Source organism: Gouania willdenowi, chromosome 13 (assembly GCF_900634775.1).
Source record: "Gouania willdenowi chromosome 13, fGouWil2.1, whole genome shotgun sequence".
Lineage (NCBI taxonomy): Eukaryota > Metazoa > Chordata > Actinopteri > Blenniiformes > Gobiesocidae > Gouania > Gouania willdenowi.
This window is the reverse complement of record NC_041056.1, coordinates 6,740,658-6,756,345: the sequence shown is the minus strand read 5'-3', so window position 1 is coordinate 6,756,345 and position 15,688 is coordinate 6,740,658. Positions and strand designations below refer to the sequence as shown.

At 36.5% G+C, this 15,688-nt stretch overlaps 2 protein-coding genes across 2 annotated transcripts; both read right to left on the bottom strand.

Annotated features, from left to right (window-relative positions):
* Window positions 1–1,846: 1,846 nt before the first annotated feature.
* On the bottom strand, window positions 1,847–4,563 carry exosc5 (exosome component 5). Its single transcript, XM_028465198.1, has 6 exons — window positions 4,411–4,563; window positions 3,247–3,360; window positions 3,043–3,164; window positions 2,797–2,937; window positions 2,179–2,268; window positions 1,847–2,042 (listed from the first exon to the last, which is right to left on the bottom strand). Exons 1-6 carry the CDS (start codon window positions 4,505–4,507, stop codon window positions 1,947–1,949), a joined length of 660 nt encoding a protein of 219 aa, XP_028320999.1. The 5' UTR covers window positions 4,508–4,563; the 3' UTR covers window positions 1,847–1,946.
* Window positions 4,564–5,653: 1,090 nt separating this feature from the next.
* Window positions 5,654–12,758, bottom strand: LOC114474572 (uncharacterized). Its single transcript, XM_028464976.1, has 9 exons — window positions 12,473–12,758; window positions 10,904–11,144; window positions 10,262–10,326; window positions 9,722–9,866; window positions 9,529–9,650; window positions 8,306–8,486; window positions 7,525–7,608; window positions 7,343–7,438; window positions 5,654–6,045 (listed from the first exon to the last, which is right to left on the bottom strand). Exons 1-9 carry the CDS (start codon window positions 12,502–12,504, stop codon window positions 5,710–5,712), a joined length of 1,302 nt encoding a protein of 433 aa, XP_028320777.1. The 5' UTR covers window positions 12,505–12,758; the 3' UTR covers window positions 5,654–5,709.
* Window positions 12,759–15,688: the final 2,930 nt, after the last annotated feature.

Here is a 15,688-nt window from a genome sequence, read left to right as displayed (position 1 = left end):
ATCAAGAATGAACCCACTTTGTGATTTTAGCTCAGCGAAGATCAAACGCAGCCTTTAGCCATAAATACTGGTTTGAGTTTAAATGTGCCAATAAACCAAGCATCAAAGCGCTCTGTGTACATGTTGAAGATGATGACGATGATGTGTGTGTGTGTGTGTGATCCATATTTTGTATTTAGATGTAGTTTTTTAACTCCTGAGATCCCAGTGTTGTATCAGGACTGGTCACGAATATATTTGTGGTCACATTGAAGTGCTGTGTCTGACCCTCCTTTAGCATCCACTGCTAATGTACAGCTACGCTAAGCTCAGCCGGACTTAGACGATCTTGACAATGAAGGATAAAGACCCGCAGGATGAGAATAAGCTGGACTGGGTCAGAAAAAAAAAAAAATCACGGTACCAGTCAGAATATTTCATGCATTTGCAGCGACTTACATTTATTTATAACGAGAACTCTGAACCTGAGCAATATCCTTGTATTCCATGTAAACAAAGTGGGGAGAAAAGCCTTTAAATCCCAATAAATGCACTTGTTTAACGTTGATCTGTTTCTATTCTTCACTTTCACGAGGAAAGCGTCTAAAAACATCACAAACAAAATAAATCAAAGCTTCAAATATACTTATTTTCCTGATATTGGCAGTTATCTAGATCATTGATCCTGATCATGGTATAATTACATGATCATTCACACTTTAAAGAAGTGGTCTTTTTTGGGTCGTGACCCCATTTTGATATCACAAACTTTTGGTGACCCCAAAGTTAATTTTATTTGAATTAGATTTTTTGTTGAAGAAGTGAATGTATAGAATACATTTTTTAAGATTGCATGTGGTGTTTTAATTTGAAAAATAATTGTTTAAAAAATTATTTTTAATCAGCATTTTTTGTTTTTATAAATTTAGACATTTTTTGGTGATTCACGTTTGAAATCCAGACGACCCCAGAGTTGAAAATTACTGCTTTAAAGGCTTGGAAGAAATTTTTTGTCATGTGACTGAATTTTGTATGATCCAAACGCAATGCGCCAAGTTACCAGCAGGAGGTGTTAGAGAACCAGCTCTAAGAGCCGAACATAGGGATTTATTGATATTTCAAACTGATCCAGAATCAGCTAATTTATCCAGATCATTCCCATAATCTGAACAGCTGGTTCCCTGTGTGCATTCTTGTATGAGAGACGTTCAAGACTTGGATTGAAAGAACACATTTCTTTGTTCTTGTGAAGTTTGTAGTTGTCTTCACTCACACAGATGTGGAACCAATGCAGATAAAACATTTTATCCAAATTCAAAGGAGGGGGAAAAAAAAAACAACTTGTTTTTCTTCACCTTTTGTGTTCCTATAGATAAGGTTTGTTCAAGTCATTTATAATGAACCACTTTAATATCTTTAAAGAAAAATGGAAATTGTAAAATCATGTGTGCACGAAAATGGCAATTCACAACTACAGTACGACCTCCAGTGGCCACATTAGCTTATTTATTATTGAAGCATGTTTTGTGTCACATTTTCAAAAAAAGAACATTCCAAAAGAGAGTTATTTGGTCTTTTCTGAATATTAATTTAACTTTGTTTGCATTATGTTCACCTCATTTAATAAATGATTTCTTTTACCTTCATAATTAACAGTAAAAATAAAGTTTTAAGGCCAGTTGTGCAATTTTAGGGGTACTTTTTTTGTGATTTCAGCTCAGCAAAGATCCAAACCAGCCTTTAGCCAAACTGGTTTGAGTTGAAATGAGGCTTCAAAGAGCTCTGCGTACATGTTAAATGTGTGTACGGTGCATATTGTCTATTTCAATGTAGTTCTTGTCCAACATCACAGATAACAGAAACTATGTGTAGAAGTGAAATATTTATTTGTAACTATAATCGATAACTTTTTGTATGTATCTGGTAAAAAACTAAAATGGCAAAAAAAGGAAAGTTCTGTGATTCCGTCAGAGGTTTTTGGAGTATCGGCGTCTCACTGAGTCTCTGTAGAACTGGAAGATCTTCTCTGATGCTTTCTGACTCACTGCTATACACTGCTGCAGCTGTAGAGGAATGAAAGACATAAAGTCTGTAAACCCTGACTGTAATGAAATATTTGATTTTATGGTGTCCGACCCCCCCAGCGCTCCCACACATACTCAGCACTTCCACTAATAGAAAGCAAAAAAAAACACAGACCTCCTGGACTGAAAACGAGCCTTTCGTAGACGTCATCAGAACTTTGCGATCGGTGCTGTCCATCGCAAAAGTCATCAAAGCTCGACTTTCCTGGTGAGAAAAACAGTGGTACCAAAACCAGTGAGGGATTATGGGAAGGCTGAGGAGGAAAAAAATCATGCAGAGAGGATTCTAATCCAGGCCAAAGTTTGTTCACACAAACACACAAAATGACTCCAAAACATGCTGACTCAAAAAACCAACACAATGACTAAAAAAAAAAAAAAAAAGGAAAAGTTCCTTTCCTGTATTATCACTCAGATTAGTGCTGATGCTAATGTTGATACAATTCGTTCGGATCAGATCCAATCCCAGTTTTAGGCTCCCATTGTGCTAAAAGTTTCCCATCTCTGCTCTAGAAGTGTTTAAACTCAACTGTTCAGTCCTGATCTGTCTCTGAATTAAGCTGCTATTTGAACCACTTTGAGCCAGATTGTTCTTGTTGTTACAGGTTTTGAGGAACGGACAATGAACTAAATTCAAGAGGCTGATGGAGTGACAATGGGATCAGTGTTTATTTAACATGTCTTCCTCAGCTTTAGTGGATTTCAACTCAGAATTAAGGTGTGTGGTGCTGACCTTTTCCTGAGCTGCGGTTGGATCAGTGACGATCTGCCCGTCTGCATCGATGGCACACGTCACTCCACAGAACAGACAATTCATGGCTAGTCCTGCGTCCAGCAGAGTCATACAGGCAGCGTTTAAAAGACACGACAAGAGCTGAGGAGGAGGTGAGGAATAAAACTCAACAGATGCACTTGTGATTCTTCAATGCCAGGAAACAAAACAGTGCATTAGCATTAGGGACGTTTAGTGGAAGGATACAGAGCCGTCATCATGTAGCACTTGGAGGACGAGGGTAAGTGATGAGCGTGGGTGAAGTGACAGAAGCAGCGAGGCCTCGCAGGTTTCCCTCACACACTGCTCCTGGGATCGCTCCCGTACACCTGGAAAACAACACAGCCGCATCATTAGCGCCACCTGCCTCGACCCTTTCACACCTCCCTCCGTGTTGACACGTTGACGTACCCGGCAGTCCAACTTTAGGTTGTATCAACACCTCCAGCGTTGCTCGGTCGTAGATCTCCTTACTGACTTTGACCTCGGCTGGTCCGTAAACTCCAGCCATCACACTCGTGTCTCCTTCAGAGATTATTGGGAAAACAACCAAAAATCACACATTTTCTAAAACTTTGTGGGAGATTATTTATAATCAAATAAAATTCAAAAACCTAAATCGAAAGGAAACACAGGAATTAAAGCCCAGTTGAAACGTGGAAAGTCAGGAAACACAATAATAACACAAGTTGTAAACACAATAAAACAACAGAAACAGTGAAATGAGTCCAATGATGGCACCAGATAGTAAAACCCTTTAATTCATGTCTTTAACAACTTCAACTGGAATATGAACACAAAATATATCATTCGCAATGTTTTTGTGCATACATTTTTTAGAGAAGGTGTCTATTGGTACTGTTACCGAAGTACAAGTACGTCGTGTCTTAGGGTTAGGGTTAGGTTATAACCCAATATCGCAACAATTTTTAGGGTAAGGTTTAGTCTTAGTCACGTGACCTAAACGGGCGCTGGGTACGGATAGAATGTCAGTATTTTGATACGGCAACCGTACGGATAGCCACTGCCTTTTCTTTTTTAAATATATTTCTTCTTAAAGATGTCTCCACATTGTTGCTTTTTGTAAGAAATTTCCTCCATTACAATAATAACGTGATTCCACCATTAATTACATTATATTTTCTCTGTATATACACTAACTATATAGACACTGTGTGATGGTAACTGTGTGATATATTATTATCATTGATACAAATGTTTAACTACTGTAAAATAAGTGCTTTTATAGGTAAATAATTACTTCAGATTCAGGGTTCTAAAAAGAGATATTACCAATAATATACAATATATGAGCCGAATGTCAAAATAAAGTGTGTCGCGAGCATATAAACATAAATATATTGCACATTTCCTTAATGTTATTTTTTACTAAATAGTTAATTTTAAAAAAAGCTCTATTTTTTTACGTTGTGTTCCAAAATAATATTTTAGGTCTTTCGTTCAAACAAAAATCAGGCATAAATAACAGGTCCATAGTTTCACAGCGATGTCATTACAAAGATGACATAAAAGCTAGGTTGTGGTCGGTGAATTCATGAATAAAATGTCTGTTACCTTGGACGAAGGAGGCCGAACCGTCTGGTCTGGATAACAAACTCTGTTCACAGCCAAACTCTCTGAGACACACGTTGATACTCTCACACTCCTCCATCACGATGCTTGTTGTTGCTACACGGAACACGATCACTTTCTGCGCATGCGCGTTCTTCTTCTTCGTTTCCTGCTTTTTCTTCTTTGGTGGTTAATGGCGGTTAGCAAGCCAACTTATTGGGGCATTAACGCCACCATCTGGACACAGCGTGAAGCGAGGCGTTTTCTAGCTAGTAAACAGTAGATAATTTTACCTAATTCAGTTTCTCTCATTAACTTAAAAATCTCATTCTTTGTTTTACATACGTATTTCACCCAAAATCCTTGTTAACATAAAATTGTGATGGTTTGCTTTTGTTTGTGATTGAACAAGATTTTTCTTCTGGCTATTAAAACATGCTGAAGTGGTTAAAGACCTGTACATGAGCCTTATATAGGGTGATCATATACACTTTAATACATCCTCAATATATGATTTCCTTGAATCATTTTCCTAGATAAAAAAAAAAAAATAATCTTTGTCTTTATTACTAAAAACTTCAACGCTTATTTATGTCCATCATCTGCAAAGGACCAGCCCATATCTGCAGGTAAATTGTTTTATTAAAATAATAATATATATCTAAACAGGATTATCTTCACTTGAAAAGTTCTCTTATTAAAAAAAGGCCACAATTACGCAATTAAAAAGGGCCTTTAATCCAACTGCATGGAACTTTATTAACAGTCCATTACTGTTAATAAAGTAACATAACATGTGCTTTCTTTTCCACAAATATTGCCTTAAAGATTACACAAAAGATGGTCACAATCACTCAATAATATAAGTGTATTATTTTTCCTTTTTTGCAAGAATAAAAAATGCACAAGTGTCACAAAAAGTTTGCACTGAATAGTGTGATGGCATGTGCCGATAAGGCAGGATAAATAAAAATAAATAAATAAAGATTCTATAAAAAATAATGAGAACTGCCGGGACTGAAATCTATGAGATATTGTTTGGATTTGTAAATCATTTACACGTGGAAGTGCAAAATAAGACATAATATCTGTGTCACACTTGTGATTAAAACTAAATCATATTTGGCCCCTGAGTCAAACCGAGTTTGACAGCCCTGCTTTACAGAGGATAATGAAACACATGGTTTGATTTTCAGCTTTATATTAACACACAAACAAGTCAACAACAAATCAACGCACAAAAATCAATAAATATTGTCGTTTCAAACAGCAAATGATCAACATCTGCGACGTTTAAAAACATCACTTCTTCCACCTGGGCATGCGCAGACGGTTGATGCTGGAGAAGTGCAGAGCTGTCCTTTCCCTCAGTGATAGAGAAGCACCTTGTTTAGTGTCTTTGCCTGTTTTCACTGAGGATGAGGAGGACTTAGAAGAGGTGGAGGTGGATGGCTGCAGTGACTGGGGTGGTGTGGCCCTGTTGTGGTCACACTGAGTAGTCTGTGACATTGAGTCCTCGCTCTTATTCAGCGGTTCCTCGTCTTCCTTTGAATGAGCTTCCCTGAGGCCCTCCAGGTGAGCCTGGAAGGTGGACGTCTGCTGCTCCACAGCCACAAAGCTCTCCTCCACCTTGTCAAACTGCAGGTGGAGACACGAGTAGTTAACAATCTTAGCCACGGTGCAAGTGATCATCCCCCCCTTAATGTGATATAACATGACATCAACATGCACAACCTTTAGCTAGGAGCTAATCCTCATTTAAGGATGTAAGTCCTATGAAATGCACGATGACAAGTGCAACTGTGTTTGTTTCCACTACAAATAATTTCGAGCTTGTGCTACAAAGCTCGATATTTTTCCAGGTAAACACATTCACGTAGAATGACCATATTTGGATTTCCAAAAAAGAGGACACTTAGGCCGACCTTACTCACAGTACTGAAACTGGTGAAACTTCTCAAATAGAGTGAATATTATCAGAGTTTTGGTCTTTAAAATTAAGAAAGTGTCTATTTTTACGGTTGCCGTACGTACAACCCCCGGTGCTGTTGGTATGTTTACCGAAGTACACGTACGTAGCATCTTAGCGTTACGGATTAGGGTTTAAGTTTAGGGTTAGGTTATAACCCTATATCGCAACAATTTTTAGGGTTAGGGTTAGGTTTAGTCTTAGTCACGTGACCTAAACTGGCAAATGAGGGGCGCTGCGTATAGAGAGAATGTCGGTATATTGATACAGCAACCGTACGGATAGACACTGCCTAAAATTAAATTAAGTTTAGCATTCAAGGTCCCTGGGAAGCCCGAAAAATTTCCCAGGTGATTTCAGCCTGGCTACGTGTGCGTTCACATGAAGGGGGCGGAGATTGCAGCGTCAGACCAATCACAATCACAGAGAAGCTGTGTAGACTTACTGTACATCACAATTGAAGAATAATTAATTCTTTAAAAATATGAAGAAGTAAACTTCATAATTCAGAACAAAAAACAACACTGTCGCTGCAAAAAAAGCAGGAAGGTAGGAATGCATGAATTGATGACTGTTGATGCTTAAATTTGTGAGACTGTACGGAAAATACACAAAACAACAGCAACAGTACAAAAAAATGACTTTTAAAAAGTCAAAATATCGCTCTAAAAACAAAAAATATACAAAAAGACAGAAAAAAATACAAAATAAGTTCAAAAACACACACACACACACACAAAAACAAAGAATGCAAGAAAAATATACAAATGATAACAAGGACACATAATATTACTACATAAGCACACAAAACAGCTACAAAAAAAATAGGATTTATTTTCTGTGTTGATGCTCCAAATGGTTGTATTTCTAAATACTTACATGAATGTTGATAAAGACCCTCACATTATAATAATAATGTATAATAATATGAAGTATTTTAAAGATGGACCATTGGCCTCCATGTACCTGCTCCATGTTGGACTGAAGCAGAATCTCAGGCCACGGCGACTCACTGCTGCTGTTCACTCTGGTGCTGATGTGACTGTGACTCCATGACAGCTCCTTCAACACAGAAACACAGGTGTATTGTGGGTAAACACCACCACAGTGATGGAGGCTGCTCTGTTTGTGTTTGACGAGGACTTCACCTGCAGCAGCGTGGTGCTGTCCTTCAGGTCGGTCCGACACGAGTCCAGTTTGGTCCTGTAGCGTTCTAACGCCTCAAACAGAGTCTGTCACACACACAGAGGAACAGTGAGAACTAGAGACGGGCGATATAATCGACCAAACAAAATTATCGCATGATATTTGACATAAAATGCAAAACGCATCGACATCAATGTTGATTTTCCTGACGATGTAAAAAAAACCGTATGTTTTCTGCCCTGCTTCAAGTTATGCATTAGTTAATTTACTTTGTTTATGGTGCTGACACAGAATTAATGGATTGATCCAGATCATCCCTAAAATCCAATCACCTGTTCCATATTCTATTTTGGATATTTACTGAAAATATCATCAAAATTTGTCCTTTAATTTACAGACAAATCATTTTTTTAAATAATTGAATACACAGTATGCCTATAACCTCTCTTAAGGAGATGATTGTGTGTTTTTTAATTTACTGGTATTAATATTTAATTGTTAGTCTATTTTTATGTGTCGTAACACCATTCCAAGCTGCTACAAATTTCATTGTATCTATCTATCTATCTATCTATCTATCTATCTATCTATCTGTCTATCTGTCTGTCTGTCTGTCTGTCTGTCTGTCTGTCTGTCTGTCTGTCTGTCTATCTATCTATCTATACATAAATGAAACATAATGTTTAATATTTATATTAATACACATTTTATATTAGTAAAATATTGTGGTAAATAATGAGATCAGTGGACAAATATCATCAATTGATATATTTTAGGCCTCACCTCTGTGTTAGTCTGAGCCGTTTCCACGGTAACCGGACCCTGACCCCCCTCCTTGGTAAACGTGACCCCTGTGTGCAGCTTCTCCAGTTCAGTCCACATGTTTTCCAGGTTCTGCTGCAGGTCCTTCACACCGGCTTCAAATTCTGCCTGAACACACACGAGCGTTTGAAGAGACGTCGTCCTGTCAGAGACAAGCAGAAGGCGTCACTGGAACCAGGGATTTAAAACAGGGTGGGTAACTGGAGGCAAGGGGGCCACATGTGACTCTGGGTCTAACTAATGTGAGGCACAAAAGGTAAACACACAAAGCGAGTAAATAAAACACACAAAATGACAGAAAAATAAACCAAAAAAGGCAAACATATACAAAAGGACTCCAAAGAACATGAGACACAAAAAATAGACAAAAATAATAAACAAAAATTGACACAAAATTACTCCATAAACACACAAGATTATGTCAAATAAATATTTAAAAAAATGCAAAATGACAAAAAATAAAAATAAGGCAAATATACACAAAATGACTAAAAAAACATCATACATCAAAAAATACCCTACTGGACAACAATAATAAACAAAAGGAAATAAAAAATGACACAAAATTGCTCCATAAACACAAAAGATGAATTAAAAAAATATTTGAAAAACTTGATAAAAAAAATGATAACAAAAATACACAAAATAGACAAAATGACTAAAAAAGCATGCAAAAATGAAAAGAAAAAACTACACTAAAGGACAACAATAACAAACAAAAGGAAAACAAAAAGATGCAAACTGACGCAAAATTACTCCATAAACACACAAGATGACTTTAAATAAATATTTGAAAAACATGCAAAATATATGCGCATAAAATACACAAAAAATATACCACGCAACAATAAGAACAAAAAAATGAATAACACAAAATTACTCTATAAACAAGCAAAATGACAAAATATACACATTACTTCATAAACTATAAATAAACAACTGAAAACAATCAAAACAACAACAAAAAACTAAACAAAAACGAACAGAAACGAACACAAAGTTTAACACAAAAACACACAAAAGTAAAGAAAAATATACAAAATGACAACAAAAATAGACAAATTCTTCTTTTCTTTATTGATGATGGGATCAGTCATGGGTCAAATGCTGACATTAATATTGATATTGTGGCCCTTGGATTGGCCCTCACGTTGATAAAGGTTTATGTTGTATACATGTTGTACCTCTGTTGTAGATAGCTGCAGAGCAGATTCAGTTTATCCGTTAGAACGTTCGATTCTTCATCCACATCCAGGGTCCTCGAGCCTTTCCTGATTCCAGCCTCGTCCAGTGTGTGAGCCACTGACTGTCAGGGAGAGAGCATTACTTCCTCTCATCTATTACTTCTCTATTAAAATACAAAGAAAGCACACTGACCTCCAGATTAGAGAGCAGAGCCTGGATATGGGTGAGGTTGGGGGGTTGCAGGTGCTCCTGCAGCACACACAGCAGCAGGCTGTCTGCCAGGGCCAGAGTGAGGACCAGGGACACACCGGGTCTCTGTGGCGGCTGTACAGGTATACTGGAGAAACAGGGAAATCAGTGTTTCTCTACTGGTTTGGCTTCAGGAGCCACAAACAACCCTCAATAATAATAATAATAATAATAATAATAATAATAATAACTAGGCAAGACCTGTATTCACCAGGCAAATATGCATTTGGCAATTGGAAATTGACAAAATTGGCAAAAATTACCACTTGTGTCTGGATGTGTTGATGAGTTTGTTTTTTTTAGAAATTTAATTGGAAGTAATAATACAGGAAAAACAGAAGACTGACCTTGACCTTAAATATGACGTTAAGTAAAGGTCAAAGTCACACATTGAAAGGAAATGTTGTTCAATGGTACCAGTCTGAGCACTGTATCTATATTTGTGGCCAAGTTATAGGGAAAAAAGTACGGAAAAGAACTCACCATGATTGTAACTTGTTCCTGTTTTTAAACACAACAATCTCTTGTGTTTCCTCTGGAGGTTTCTCCTTAAAATAAAGAACACAAACAACACATAAAGTCATGAAGATGAATAAGAGATCAACACATCAACGAGATGGAACTCATCAACTGGTCAATGAACACAATCGACTCAATCTTCACGAACAGAAGATCACAACAACACGAATCAGCGTGTCCAAAAGAGACATTCCCAAGTGTTACGTCATGGATGCTGTGCCTCTCAATCCTCTCAGTGGAAGATCTGGAGGACCTCTACCTGTTAGGGGTCATGATCATTGGCCTGCTAATGACGGGGGTATGTGCCTTTCTAATCCTTCGTATGCTACGAAATCTATCTGAAGATAACAAGATGAACTTTTCTTTTGAACTGGAGGAACGCAAACAACGTCTGGGAATGAAATCTGCAGGGAACAAGGACGACACGAACAACGACGGAGAGGAGGAGGAATGAAAAAATACAACACTGACTACAGATGAGAATAAATCCTACATAAAAAAAGACAAAAAAAAAAAAGGAATAACAAAACTTCTGTGAATGCAACCATGTCGGAAATAAACTGAACAAAAAAAAAAGTCTATTTCCTAGTGGTGTGTGTAGTCTACCTGTGTGTGGACTTTCTTCAGGTGACTCTTTAATACATGGATGCAGGTTCCCAGTATGATCCAACAGAAACACACCAGCAGCAGCCTGTAGAACACATCCAGCAGAGACTGGGACGTCTCCAGTTCACAGAAGGACCACAGAAAACCCAGAGGAGCCAGAGTGGACCACGGATGGAAGGGACTCAGAGTCTGGAACCAGGACCAGGAGGTGGGCCACAGCTGAACAGCTTTCTGCTTTGGACTAAACACAACATACAGAAAGTACCAGTAAGTCTTCTTCTGGTGATGAAGACTCTCAACCAACCACCAGGGGGATATAAAGACATTAGTGCAGAGGTGGGCCTCTTCAGTCACAGCTGGGGCCACAAAACGTTTAACATCTAGATTTAACATTTAGATTTAGATTTAATATTTAGATTTAGATTTAACATTTAGATTTAGGTTTAATATTTAGATTTAGATTTAACATTTAGATTTAGATTTAATATTTAGATTTAGATTTAACATTTAGATTTAGATTTAACATTTAGATTTATTATTTAAATATAGATTTAGACTTAGATTACATTTTCAACATCTAGATTTAGATTTAACATTTAGATTTAGATTTAACATTCAGAAATGTAACATTCAGAAATGTAACATTCAGAAATGTAACATTCAGAAATGTAACGTTCAGCTTTAACATTTAGAATTAGATTTAACATTTAAATGTATTATTTAGATTTAAATTTAACATTCAGAAATGTAACATTCAGCTTTAACATTTACAATTAGATTTAACATTTAAATTTATTATTTAGATTTCGATTTAACATTCAGAAATGTAACATTCAGCTTTAACATTTACAATCAGATTTAACATTTAAATGTATTATTTAGATTTAGACTTAGATTAAATATTCAACATTTAGATTTAACATTTAGACTTAGATTTAACATTTAGATTATTCAATTACTAATCATTACTATTCAAAATTTTACAAACCCTAGTAAAACATTTACATAAATATTGTTTAATCTCAATTTCTTGCTGATCTCTTTGATGTTTTATTGACTGCCGCGTAATAATTCCAGCAAGTTAATTTTGTCTTTTTTTGGAATTATTTGTTATGGTTTCATTCATTCAGACAACTATTTTTCAGGAATTATTACTCAGAAATCAAGAAAACATCAAAGCCATCAGCAGATGCCTCTGAAGAAGATTGGCAGTTCACAGTCTAAGCATGTCAGGAGATCAAAGTAGATTTCCTGAAAAAAAGTTGTCTGAATAAATGAAACCTTAACATATGAATGTAGATGTAGATGTAGTAGATTAGAGCTGGAACGGAGGCTCGTGTGATCAGTTCTTCGTGTGCACTATCAGGACCAGATGAAGTCTGTCTAAAGGTGAAATCAGTTCTGTTTGTAAAGTCTCAAGCTGTACAAAGTCGTGTTCACACATGATCAAAGCGAGCGCTGATATAAATCTGCCCTGAGGAGGTGAGAAACCTTCACAGTGGAACAATCATCATTATAGAGCCATAATCAGACACCTGCCTCTCACTCAGAATAAAAATCTGCTTTTACCTTCCACATATTTCTCCTCCGACCTCCTCCATCCATTTACCTCCCCAGCCGCCCCTGTCCTGTTGACCCCTGACCTCTGGGGTTGGGCACCATCAGGGGAGGCCGTAGAGCAGCACGGAGGATGACATGCTGCCTGGTAGTGCGGTGAGACCATTAAAGTGAGCAGCACTTGACTTGTGAATCGAGTTGATAAGTGATTAAGCTTTTACAACACGACCGACTCGTCCGACTGGATGGACGAGAACGCTTGTTGTATCGGAGGTTGTGGCTCTTTCCTTTTTCCAACATGCCGTCCAACGCAGGAATGTCTTAAACACACTGTCGACACTCGTGCAAACGACAAACCCGGCTCCGCCCGAACTCAGGGAGAGAAGCCAAGAACAACTGTCCCAGAACTCACTTAGTTTCTCCCACGTAAATCACAGAAAGATGACAGGAGCCCTGCAGGGAGCTGGGAAGGGATGACGGGGTTTGCATGTTCTCATGCATGCTAGGTTTGTGTCTTTAATCCATTATTTTTTAAGCTTGGGGTCGTCAAACTCATCTTAGTTCAAGGGCCACATATGAACCAATTTTTAAACCAAAAATTTATGTTTTTGTGAAGGAAAAAGCACAAGTTCAAATAAAATCCTGAATGTTAAGCAATTGGTCAAAAATCCTTGACTTTGCAACAATTCAATTCAATTCAACATTATTTGTATAGCGCAAATTACAGCAAAGTCATCTCAATGTGTTTATCAAGATATAAAATTCATAATAAGAAAGAAAAAACCCGACAAGATCCACATGAACAAGCATTTAGCGACAGTGGGAAGAAACAACTCCCTTTTAACAGGAAGAAATCTCCATTAGAACCAGGTTCAGAGGTGGCAGCCATCTGCGTCGACTGGTTGGGGTTAGTGGACAGAAGGACCAACAGAACAGGATAGAGAGATCGAACATCAGAGCGTCTCAGTTGAGCCGTGAACCACAGATCAGGAACTGCCATCATCAGTTTCACGACACCTGAAACAGAGCAGAGAGAGAAGGACGAGGAGAAGACACTGACTGCAGAAAAACATGATACATTATTATCAAGTCAGCCTGCCTTGGCCTTGGGCCTCGCTCCCAGTGGCCCAGTCAATACTTATTATAAAGGTGATCAATCTCTTCATGTTTATCGGTAAGCTAACAGCGACTCTAAGTAAGCTAACAGCGACTCTGTAAATGCGACCGTTCACAGACGAGCCCATGTCCGCTCTAGCGGTTAGATTATGTTATGATTCAGTCCTGTTAAACACATTTTCTGGAAATTTGCAACGTAATTTGACAGAATTCTGTCCTGTTTTTGTTGTATTTTTTTTTTTTTTTAATTTTAAACAAAATCTTTCCATGGGTCAGACGAGATGCTCTGGCGGGCAGGATTTGGCCCCCGGGCCTTGAATTTGACATATTATCACTAACAGGTCAGTTTACATCTTTATATTGCATATTATGGTAATGTATATAGTGTATGTAGTGTGCTGAGTATTATAGTGTTATATACTTATAAGTTTATTTAAGTGTGTTATGTCATTCCTCATTCTTGGAGAACATCTTCATTTCATTGTATATGTTGGACAATGACAATAAAAAGCTTTCATTCTATTCTAATTACTAAATCTATATATTCTTATTTATTAATCTATATATTAAATTCTTGTAAAAAATATTTGAGCGCGACAAGATGACTATTGTTGTAATTAGTGCTATATAAATAAAGTCAAATTGAATTGCATCATTATAATTAAAACAAAACACGCATTTTTAAACAACTGTATTCTATAGTTTAACTTTCTAAAATACTGTATAAATCTAGTTCAAATAAAATGGAGAATAAAAATATCTGAGTTGCATGGTACAATTTGTCACTAATCTTGACTACACACCGTATCTTTAACACAGTATAACAAACTTAGCAAAGGTTGGGAACCATTGCTTTAATGGTATAGAGTGAATGAGTGTTTGGACTTTGACCTGTGGTCAGAGAGGATTGGATCATTAACAACACAATTGGCTCCAAAGTTTGATATTTGCCTTGCATTAAAAAGCATTTAATCTTTGAAAGTCTGACATTAAAAAAAAACAATTTCTTTTTTTTCAAATACACATAAAAGTCTTCATGCGAGCGTTATGAAAAGTGAAACAGAAAAACAATAGATATTTTTCCATGAGTCACTTTCTTGTAGTGTTTTTATAAACATAGTCACGTTGGGCGTCTACGCTGCACAGCGTTCATCTCACTGAGTGCTGAACATCTCACTTTTTCATCAAGATTCTTATTCACCACAAAAGGCCTGATGGTAAACACACAACTGATTGTGTGAGAGTTAATTTCACATGTTTTTAAAGCATTACTCTAAAGATGACCTGAGTTTATATACAGAGTATCAATTATCATTTATGGTGTAGCTTTTCCGGGTTTTTTTAATCATTTTGAGTATTTTTGTCGTGATTTTGACACGTAAATGTATTGTGATATTTTATTTCTGGAGTTATTTAATGTGTTTTTATTGGAATTTTGTACCTTTTTCTGTCTTTTTTGTGTATTTTTGTTGGGATTTTGAGCAAATGTATTGTAATATTGTAAGTCTAAAGTCATTTTCTGTCTTTTTTGTAGATTTTTTTTTGTCATTTAGCATGTCTTTTTTGTGTTCTTGTACGTTTTTCAAGTTCTTTTGCATATTCCTGTGTGGTTTAACTTTTAATTTTTTTATTACTTTGCACTATTAGTCATTTTTTTGTGTTTTTATTGTCATATTGTGCCTTGTACATCTTTTTTGTGAGTTTTTTGGAGTCATTTTGTATTTTTTGGTGTTTTTTTAGTCAATTTATTATAATTTTGTATGTCTGAAGTCATTTAATGTGTTTTTTTGTCTTTTTACACATTTTTAGATTTATTTTGTATTTTTTGTTGGGATTTTATGCATTTTTCTCTCATGTGTGTTTTTGAAGACATCTTAGTGTATTTCTGTTGCCTTACTGCATATCCTCTTGTTATTTTTATGTATATTTGTACTCCTATTGTGTGTATTTGAAATATACTCGTGTTTTTGCCATTTTGTGTATTTTTCTGTCATTTTTTATGTTTTTTGAAGTAATTTTGTGCATTTTTTGGTGTTGCTTTGTGTGTATTTTTTGTGATTTTGGAATCATTTTGTGCTTTTACTTTAGGGGCTGCACAAAATTTGACTGAGG

Excerpts from the sequence above, each read along its gene's own strand:
- exosc5 (XM_028465198.1), bottom strand. The coding sequence starts at position 4,507 with ATGGAGGAGTGTGAGAGTATCAACGTGTGTCTCAGAGAGTTTGGCTGT. Across the intron at positions 3,361-4,410 it reads TTCGGCCTCCTTCGTCCAAG|GAGACACGAGTGTGATGGCT; the intron begins GTAACAGACATT and ends TAATCTCTGAAG. Across the intron at positions 2,938-3,042 it reads TGCTACATGATGACGGCTCT|CTCTTGTCGTGTCTTTTAAA; the intron begins GTATCCTTCCAC and ends CCTCCTCCTCAG.
- LOC114474572 (XM_028464976.1), bottom strand. The coding sequence starts at position 12,504 with ATGGAGGAGGTCGGAGGAGAAATATGTGGAAG. Across the intron at positions 9,867-10,261 it reads AGGAACAAGTTACAATCATG|TATACCTGTACAGCCGCCAC; the intron begins GTGAGTTCTTTT and ends CTGTTTCTCCAG. Across the intron at positions 6,046-7,342 it reads TTCAGTCCAACATGGAGCAG|TTTGACAAGGTGGAGGAGAG; the intron begins GTACATGGAGGC and ends CTCCACCTGCAG.